The sequence below is a fragment of the Eriocheir sinensis genome, chromosome 5 (genome assembly GCF_024679095.1).
Source record: "Eriocheir sinensis breed Jianghai 21 chromosome 5, ASM2467909v1, whole genome shotgun sequence".
Classification (NCBI taxonomy): Eukaryota; Metazoa; Arthropoda; class Malacostraca; order Decapoda; family Varunidae; genus Eriocheir; species Eriocheir sinensis.
The window spans coordinates 150297-160000 of NC_066513.1; the positions used below are offsets into that span (position 1 = coordinate 150297).

At 44.6% G+C, this 9704-nt stretch overlaps 1 protein-coding gene and 1 long non-coding RNA gene across 2 annotated transcripts in view; one reads left to right on the forward strand and one right to left on the reverse strand.

The window, feature by feature from the left end:
* The window catches only part of LOC126982694 (protamine-like), an 80693-nt gene extending 76004 nt beyond the window's left edge, over window positions 1-4689 (forward strand). The window contains exons 9-11 of the mRNA XM_050834973.1: window positions 119-140; window positions 232-241; window positions 4630-4689. Of these exons, the coding sequence (XP_050690930.1) occupies window positions 119-140; window positions 232-241; window positions 4630-4689 (92 nt within the window). The remainder of the gene's footprint in view (window positions 1-118; window positions 141-231; window positions 242-4629) is intronic.
* A 3501-nt stretch (window positions 4690-8190) lies between these two features.
* Window positions 8191-9704, reverse strand: part of LOC126983108 (uncharacterized) — a 15379-nt gene continuing 13865 nt past the window's right edge. The window contains exon 4 of the long non-coding RNA XR_007735511.1: window positions 8191-8246. This is a non-coding gene — a long non-coding RNA (uncharacterized LOC126983108). The remainder of the gene's footprint in view (window positions 8247-9704) is intronic.

Here is a 9704-nt window from a genome sequence, read left to right on the forward strand (position 1 = left end):
AAATGCAAAATTATTTTTTTGTCAATCGTTATTTATTAAATAAATGGCTTTATTTCCTTCACTAAGGAGGCTGATTATGCGAGGAACTTGACATCTTGGTATTTCTTTCTTCTTCCAGAGTGTGCGGTGTCCACGAGCAGGCAAATGACCGAGACGCCAGCCATTTCAATTCTGCCGAGGGGAAAGGAAGTCGCATTAGTCAACTCTGATGACTTGTACTTTTCTCTACAGGGACTGTTCTGTAAGCCAGTCTAGAGAAGATGTAAGAACTAATATCTATTACTATGAAGTCTTTATGAAATAAGAAGTTAAAAGATACACGACTTTAGCTTTAAACCATTTAGCTAATATCCCTGAACACTTTTTGATTATAATTAAATTTTGCATTTTTCAAAACCCTTTTCAAGATGTTTTTGAGCTGTAAGCTAATTATATCTAGTTGCTTTGATCTTTTTTAAGCTAATTCTATATATATTAAAGGGAGGAACTAATTTTTCATACAGAAAAAAACTTATAATATAAAAAAGAATTATATATGAATTGGAAACAAGATATTAAGAAAAGACAACGAGAGACTAACAGAGGAGATTGTAGCATAAAAGAAACTCAAAAGTCATTGAAAAAGCAATGGAGGTGGAAGACAATAAGAACACTATGAAATAAAAGACAGTAGGAAACAAAGAAGAAAATAAAGACAGACATGGAATTATTACTACCTTGACATAAATACCTTGAACAAAGAAAGCAGATAACTTATATATCACAGACTAAAATATTTGAGGCGTACGGCAGAAAGTGAGGTGACATTAGAATGGCGACCCTTGTGTAAATTGTACACTGAAGGGTCTCTTTCCCCTTACCCAATTAGTATCATAACATAGCAATTTAACTCTAATTTGCACTGGGAAAAGACAGACTCTACCCCTCAAGGATGAACGAGGACAGAATCAAAATGGAAGCTCCAACTTTGTAGAGGGCCAAGACGGAGGTCACTTTTCGCTTGTAACGTACATCATGAGCAGAGGCAATATAGCAGCAAATGATATTTCTGAATTAGCAAGAGGGAAAGGAAGAACAAGATATAGTTACTTGCAAGGGAAAATAAACCTTACGCATAGGATGATACAAGGAGGCTGGAAGTCTCGTAATCTGTTCTCAGTGTGTTACCGTACTCTAATATACGTAACAATAGGTCACCGTGCCTTCAAGTTTTCTCTGCCGTAAGCCTCGTTTTATACGTTAAAGAGATGAGGAGGAAGAAACAAGCAGAATAATGGAACTCTATATATACGATACAGTGAAAAGGATTTTACCGAGAAGGATGTACGTATGGGAGGAGGAAGAAGTGAGGAGGCGGAGGCAGAGAGAGAGATTACAGTAAATTAAAGTGAGAAGGTAAAACAGATGATGAGGATATATATACTATAAATAAAACTAAATAAAGAAGGAATGATTAGAACTGAGAGAGAGAGAGAGAGAAGGCACATCACAGGAGGAGGAAAGTCTGGAATTTGAGGAAGACAAGGAGGAAAGGAACGCCAGCCATGGAGTCTACTAGCGTCAAGGAGCCGATTCAAGGTATGTCTCAAGAACCTTCCTTCCTAAGATCTATGGAAGGCCAGACCCTTCCGCCCCCTCACGTCAGCTTTCACTTTTGCAAAGGTCAATAAGGAGATCAATCAGAAGTTCTCACCAGCAGGTCTTGTTTTAAGATTCATGGTAAGGAGAAAGTTTAAAACTACCACCCTGGGTCATCAAAACTGCCCTGGAAATTCTAGCTAACTCCTACAAAAGCCTTGTCAAATGTGTGCGCTATGGAACAATATTTTTAAGAATACTGACTGTCAGATGCCAAAAAGAGATCAATCTGGTTCCTAATTGAGTGGTTTGAAGGTTCATGGTACATAGGACGGGTTAATCTATCACCAGGGTCATAAAACTACCCCTAGGAAATGCCCAAACCTCTCTGAGTACGGAAGCCTTAAATACAGGTCTCTCAAGATGGCTTTCAGAATGTGTGAGCCTCGGACATTTCTTTCTCATCAGCTACTTCTGCAAAGGCCGTAAAGGGAGATTAATTGGAGTTCACTTTGACTTGTTTTATATAGGTTCATGGTAAAGGAAAGGTCTTGCTACAACCAGGGTCATAAAACTTCCACTACCCCTGGAAATACCCGCAACTCCTGAAAGCCATGTCAGTTTACCTCACTCAGGGGACAAAATGTTTTAGATACCGGACACTTGTAATACAATGTTTGAATGGAGTGTTTCTTAGGTTCTTGAGTACGGTAGAAGGGTTAAACAATAACACAAGGGTCATAAACTACTACTACCTGGAAATGCCACTAACTCCTATGATGAAGGCCCTGTCAAGGAATGTGTGCGCTTGAGGCAGGTGACATTATTTTCAGTCCTCGCTGTTTCCTGACGTAATATGTGTGGTTTTAAAAATGATCAAATTTGACAAAAAAATTACCAAATTGAGTGGATGGAGAGGAGGAGACATTAGCCACACCAAGCTAAAGCACAACCTATTGCAGCCCTCAGAACGAACCTACTGACAGCTAAGGCCTACATTCGTAACACACACACACCACATGACATTAGAGAATCAAGTTTGCGGCAGATTGAAGAGGAAGGATGGATAAACAAAATGCTGGTATATTCAAAGCTGCATGAGGTCAGGAATCCGTGATACTGATAATGTTAAGTGAGGCAATTTTCAGGAAGACGTCACATTTCCGTGCAAGGGACAACCCGATTGCATGAGTACGTTCCCGCCCTTTAGGGATTAAGCCGGTAGTATTTTAAACATAACCGCCTCAGTTCACCGCCTTGAAAAATTCTCTCATTGGTAGGGTTACAGGGCTTTTAATAAGCTGTTTTAATGACCCTGGTGATAGTTTAACACATGGTCTCGCATCTTCAACTGGAAGAAATTACCGCATGAAAACCTGGTTAATCTTCTCTACGGCCCTGCAAAAGTCATAATAGGAGCTGGGAAGCCTCTCGTCATAGATCCTACAATGGTTTCATGGACTGGTTTGTGACCCTGGTGATAGTTTTACACTCCCTCTGCACCATGAACGGTTAAACCACCCATGAAAACCCAGTTAGCCTTCTCTGTGGCTTTGGGAAACAGTCATAACAGCTTTTCAAACAAGCAAACTGCGGTGTCATGAAGTTCAAGAATACAGGCTTTATTCAGAAGGTCATTCCTGGTACAGTAAGCAGTATAATCTGACTTACAGTGGACTACACAGACTCTGGAGATAGAGAGCAAAGATCCGCACTCGTAGCTCACCCAAACAGGTCCCAATGTTACGTACCGCATACCCGTAACCGCATATATGTAACCTATACAGCACACTTCCCTTCAGTACCAGGAGGCTGGGTCCCACACGGTACAATAATATCATGTTTAAGGAGAAAGAAAGATGCTTGGCATTAACAAGGTATAGGGAGGTAACTTTTGATGAATATGAGTAGCACTGTGCAAAACACGAACATGGACAGGAAAACAGAAGGTGCACCGAGAAAAGACTTAACTAGCAGATGTAGTGAGAACAGGAGTAACTTTTGATATGAACATAGTGGCACTGTGCAGGCTATCTGAACATGGACCAGGGCTTTCAGAAGAGGTGCACCCAAGGAGAAAGACTCAACTAGCAGATGCTTGGCATTGAGAACAGGCTAACTTTGGTGAAACTATAGAGTGCTGGACATCAGTGAATCAGGTACTGGACTCATGGAATACCTCTTGGTGAATGGGTAGATTGGCGAGAATTATTAATGTGAGGGTATGTCAGGGGTGGTTATAAGACACAGGTGGTAGTGTGACCCTTCCTCTGTACCATGAACATAAAGACACACACATTGCTGTGCAAAAGCTTTTTGTAGAGAGTTTTGGGTATTTCCAGGGAGTAGTTTATGGCCCTGGTGGTAATGTGACCCTTCTTTCTACCTGTGAACCTAAAAAACACACATTTGTGCAAAACTTTTGTAGGAGTTTTGGGTATTTCCAGGGGTAGTTTTATGACTATGGTGGTAGTGTGACCATTCCTCTGTACCATGAACCTAAAAAGAAACACACATTTGTACAAGGCTTTCAAGGGAAGTTTTGGGGCATTTTCAGGGAGGTAGTTTATGACCCTGGTGGTAGTGTGACCCTTCCTGTGCCGTGAACCTGGAGAAACACACATTTGACCACAGGCTTTCCAAGGAAGTTTAGGGCATTTCCAGGGGGTAGTTTTATGACCCTAGTGGTAATGTGGCTCTTCCTCTGTACCATGAACTAAGAAACACACGACAAGGCCTTCAGGGAGTTTTGGGTGTTCAGGGTGGTCTTGTGCTGCTACCTGGTGGTAGTCATGACCATTCTTCTCTGTACTATGAACCTAAAAACACACATTTGAAGAATCAAAGGAAGTTTAGGGCATTTCCAGGGGTAGTTTTATGACCCTGGTGGTAGTGTGACCATTCCCCTGTACCGTGAACCTGGAGAAACACATATTTGCCAAGGCTTTCATAGGAGTTGTGGGCAGCCCAGTTTGAATCCGACCTGTGGCTACATCTGCTCAGTTTCCTAGGCACCAGTCATCATTGTACCATACGCTTTACCCTCCACAGAACACAGCCAACCAGCGCACTACCTCACACTACCACTGCTCTCTCAACACTGACAGCTAGTCCAGCTGCCTTACATGACAACACCAGAATATAGAAAATTGAACAAGAAATGCACTCCCACAACTCCTCCAAAAGCCATGTCAAATGTGTGTTTCTTAGAGTTCATGGTACAGAGGAAGGTCACACTACAACCAGGGATTCTGAAACTACCCTGGAAATGCCCACAACTCCTATGAGAGCCTGGTCAAATGTGGTGTTTCTTAGGTTCGAGAGTACAGAGGAAGGGGTCACACTACCACCAGGGCCCACAAAACTACCCCTGGAAATGCCACAATGCCCACAGCTACTACAAATACCCTCAAAGCCATGTCGAAATTTATTGTTTCTTAGGTTCACAGTACAGAGGAAGGGTCACACTACCACCAGGGCCACAAAACTACCCCTGGAAATGCCCACAGCTCCCTCAAAAGCCATGTCAAATGTGTGTTTCTTAGGTTCACAGTACAGAGGAAGGGTCACACTACCACCAGGGCCACAAAACTACCCCTGGAAATGCCCACAACTCCAAGGAAAGCCTTGTCCAATATATATACTCTCTTCCTTCCTTCCTTGCTTCCTATCTATCTCCTTCCCTCCCTTCCTTCCTTCCTTCTTTCCTCTCCCTCTCTTTCCTTCATTCCTTCCTTCCCTCACATCTCTTTCTTCCTTCGATCCTTACCTCCCTCCTTTCCTTCCATTTCATTCCTTCCTTCACCCATCTCTTTCTTCCTTAGATCCCTTACCCTCCTCCTCTTCCTTCCTTCCTTCTTTCCTCTCCCTCTTTCCTTTCTTCCTTCCTTCCTTCCCTTACATCTCTGTCTTCCTTCAGTCTTCTTCCTCCTTCCTTCGATCCTTACCTCCCCTCTTTCCTTCCTTCCTTCCCTCCTCCCTACCTCCCTCCTTCCTTCATTTCCTTCCTTCCCTTACATCTCTTTCTTCCTTTCCGATCCTTACCCTCCACCTTTCCTTCCTTCCTTTCCTTCCTTCCCTTCCTTCCTTCCTTCTCTCCTCTCCCTCTTTCCTTCCTTCATTCCTTCCTTCCCTTACATCTCTTTCTTCCTTCGATCCTTACCTCCCTCCTTTCCTTCCTTCCTTCCTTCCCTCCCTCCCTCCCTCCCTTCCTTCCTTCATTCCTTCCTTCCCGCCATCTCTTTCTTCCTTGATCCTTACCTCCCTCCTTTCCTTCTTCCTTCCTTCCCTCCTCCTCCCTCCTCCCTCCCTTCCTTCCTTCATTCCTTCCTTCCATTACATCTTTTTCTTCCTTCGATCCTTACCTCCCTCCTTTCCTTCCTTCCTTCCTCCTCACCTCCTACCTCCTTCCTTCCTTCATTCCTTCCTTCCTTACATCTCTTTCTTCCATGATCCTTACCTCCTCCTTTCCTTCCTTCCCTTCCTCCTCCTCCTTACTTCCTTCATTCCTTCCTTCCCTACATCTCTTTCTTCCTTCGATCCTTCCTCCCTCCTTTCCTTCCTTCCTCCTTCCTTCCTCCCTTCCTCCTTCCTGTCTTTCTTCCTTCGATCCTTCCTCTCCTTTCCTTCCCACCTCCCTCCCCTCCTCCTCCCTTTCCTTCCTTTCCTCCTCCCTTCTTTCTCCTTCATTCCTTCCTTCAACTTCCTCACATCTTTCTTCCTTCATCCTTACCTCCTTCCTCCTCCTTCCTTCCTTCTTTCCTCCCCACTTTCTTCATTCTTCCTTCCCTCATCTCTTTCTTCCTTCGATCCTTACCTCCTCCTTTCATTCCTTCCTTCCTTCCTCCTCCCATCCTTCCTTCCTTCTTCTCCTCTCCTCTCTTTCCTTCATTCCTTCCTTCCCTCACATCTCTTTCTTCCTTCGATCTCTTACCTTCCTTCCTTCCTTCCTCTCTCCTTCCTTCCTTCCTTCCTTCCCTCCTCCCTTCCTTCCTTCATTTCCTTCCTTCCTCCATCTCTTTCTTCCTTCGATCCTTACCTCCCTCCTTTCCTTCCTTCCTTCCTTCCCCCCTTTCCTCTCCCTCTTTTTCCTTCATTCCTTCCTTCCATCTCTTTCTCCTTCCCTCCCTCCTCCTTCCTTCCTTCCTTCTTTCCTCTCCCACTCTTTCCTTCATTCCTTCCTTCCTCATCTCTTTCTTCCCTTCCATCCTTACCTCCTCCTCCTCCTTCACCTAGCTTCCTTCTTCTTTCCTCCTCTCTTTCCTCATTCCTTCCTTCCCTCATTTCTTTCTTCCTTCGATCCTTACCCCCTCCTCCTTACCTTCCTTCCTTCCTTCCTTCTTTCCTCCCTCTTTCCTTCCTTCCTTCATTCCTTCCTATCCTTCTCCTTCCTCCTTCCTTCCTTCCTTCTTTCCTCTCTCTTTCCTTCATTCCTTCCTTCCCTCATCTCTTTCTTCCTTCGATCCTTACCTCCCTCCTTTCCTTCCTTCCTTCCTTCTTTCCTCTCCCTCCTTTCCTTCCTTCCTTCCTTCCTCCATCTCTTTCTTCCTTCTCCTTACCTCCCTCCTCCTTCCTTCCTTCCTTCTTTCCTCCTCCCTCTCTTTCCTTCCTTCCTTCCTTCCCTCATCTCTTTCTTCCTTCGATCCTTACCTCCTCTTTGTGTTCCTTCTTTCCTCTCCCTCTTTTTCCTTCATTCCTTCCTATCTTTTTCCTTCCCTCCCTTCCTTCCTTCCTTCTTTCCTCTCCCTCTCTTTCCTTCATTCCTTCCTATCTTTTTCCTTCCCTCCCTTCCTTCCTTCCTTCCTTCCTTCTTTCCTCTCCCTCTCTTTCCTTCATTCCTTCCTATCTTTCTCCTTCCCTCCCTTCCTTCCTTCCTTCCTTCTTTCCTCTCCCTCTCTTTCCTTCCTTCCTTCCCTCACATCTCTTTCTTCCTTCAATCCTTACCTCCCTCCTTTCCTTCCTTCCTTCCTTCCTTCTTTCCTCTCCCTCTTTTTCCTTCCTTCCTTCCTATCTTTCTCCTTCCCTCCCTTCCTTCCTTCTTTCCTCTCCCTCTCTTTCCTTCATTCCTTCCTTCCCTCACATCTCTTTCTTCCTTCGATCCTTACCTCCCTCCTTTCCTTACTTCCTTCCTTCCTTCCCTCCCTCCCTCCCTCCCTCCCTCCCTTCCTTCCTTCTTTCCTCTCCCTCTTTTTCCTTCCTTCCCTCACATCTCTTTCTTCCTTCCATCCTTACCTCCTTCCTTCCTTCCTTCCCTTCTTCCCCTCTCTCACCCCTCTTTCCTCCTTCCTTCATTCCCTACTTCTCTTCCCTTTTCTTCCTTCCATCCTTACCTCCTCCTTTCCTTCCTTCCTTCCTCCCCTACTTCTCTTCCTTCCTTTTTTCCTTCCTTCTCTTCCTCCCTCCCTTCCTTCTCTTCCTCCCTCCCTTCCTTCTTTTCCTCTCTCCCTCCCTTTTCTCTCTCTCTCTCTCTCTCTCTCTCTCTCTCTCTCTCTCTCTCTCTCTCTCTCTCTCTCTCTCTCTCTCCTTCGTTCCTTCCTTTGTATAAAAAAAAAAGATAAGAAAAAGGAAACAAGGAAAATATTGATAAATGGAACAAAATAAAATAACACTCACCAAGAAATTCCTGTGTCCTCCTCCTCCTCCTCTTCCTCTTCCTCTTCCTCTTTCATCTATAATATAAGTAAGGAATTAGTATTTGTGTCAACCTGAAGATGCATTTTACATATAATATTAAATTCCTTTAAACTTTCAACCCTTCCTTCCTTCCTTCCTTCCTTCCACAAAGTCACTACCACCAGAGGGTCAACACAGGGGGCAGGGTCAGAGCCTTGCCGAGACACAGGGTCAAATATTTACAAACTCTCCTATCTTTACCAACATAATAATCATTTTCCTGGCATTGCTTCCCAAGGCCGCCACAGAGAATAGACACAAGGTATCCATGTTACTGTTCAAGGTGCAGAAACATTTTAAAACTACCTCCAGGATGACTGTATCTTCTTCAACATATTGGGCTCCCATTACCACTGTTTACACAGACAAAGTTAACCAGGTTTTCATGGGTGGAAGGAAAGTTTGGTTTAGTGACATCTGTGGTCATATGCCGGAGAGAGACAGGAGGGGAAGGAATTATAGGAGAAGGGAACATCTGTGGTCATATGCTGGAGAGAGACAGGAGGGGAAGGAATTATAGGAGAAGGGAACATCTGTGGTCATATGCCGGAGAGAGACAGGAGGGGAAGGAATTATAGGAGAAGGGAACATCTGTGGTCATATGCTGGAGAGAGACAGGAGGGGAAGGAATTATAGGAGAAGGGAACATCTGTGGTCATATGCTGGAGAGAGACAGGAGGGGATGGAATTATAGGAGAAGGGAACATCTGTGGTCATATGCTGGAGAGAGACAGAAGGGGAAGGAATTATAGGAGAAGGGAACATCTGTGGTCATATGCTGGAGAGAGACAGGAGATGGAATTATAGGAGAAGGGAACATCTGTGGTCATATGCTGGAGAGAGACAGAAGGGGAAGGAATTATAGGAGAAGGGAACATCTGTGGTCATATGCCGGAGAGAGACAGAAGGGGAAGGAATTATAGGAGAAGGGAACATCTGTGGTCATATGCCGGAGAGAGACAGAAGGGGAAGGAATTATAGGAGAAGGGAACATCTGTGGTCATATGCCGGAGAGAGACAGAAGGGGAAGGAATTATAGAAGGGAACATCTGTGGTCATATGCCGGAGAGAGACAGAAGGGGAAGGAATTATAGAAGGGAACATCTGTGGTCATATGCCAGCAAGAGACAGGAGGAAGGAATTATAGGAGAAGGAACATCTGTGGTCATATGCTGGAGAGAGACAGGAGGGGAAGGAATTATAGGAGAAGGGAACATCTGTGGTCATATGCCGGAGAGAGACAGAAGGGGAAGGAATTATAGAAGGGAACATCTGTGGTCATATGCCAGCAAGAGACAGGAGGGGAAGGAATTATAGGAGAAGGGAACATCTGTGGTCATATGCTGGAGAGAGACAGGAGGGGAAGGAATTATAGGAGAAGGGAACATCTGTGGTCATATGCCTGAGAGAGACAGAAGGGGAAGGAATTACAGGAGAAGGGAACATCTGTGGTC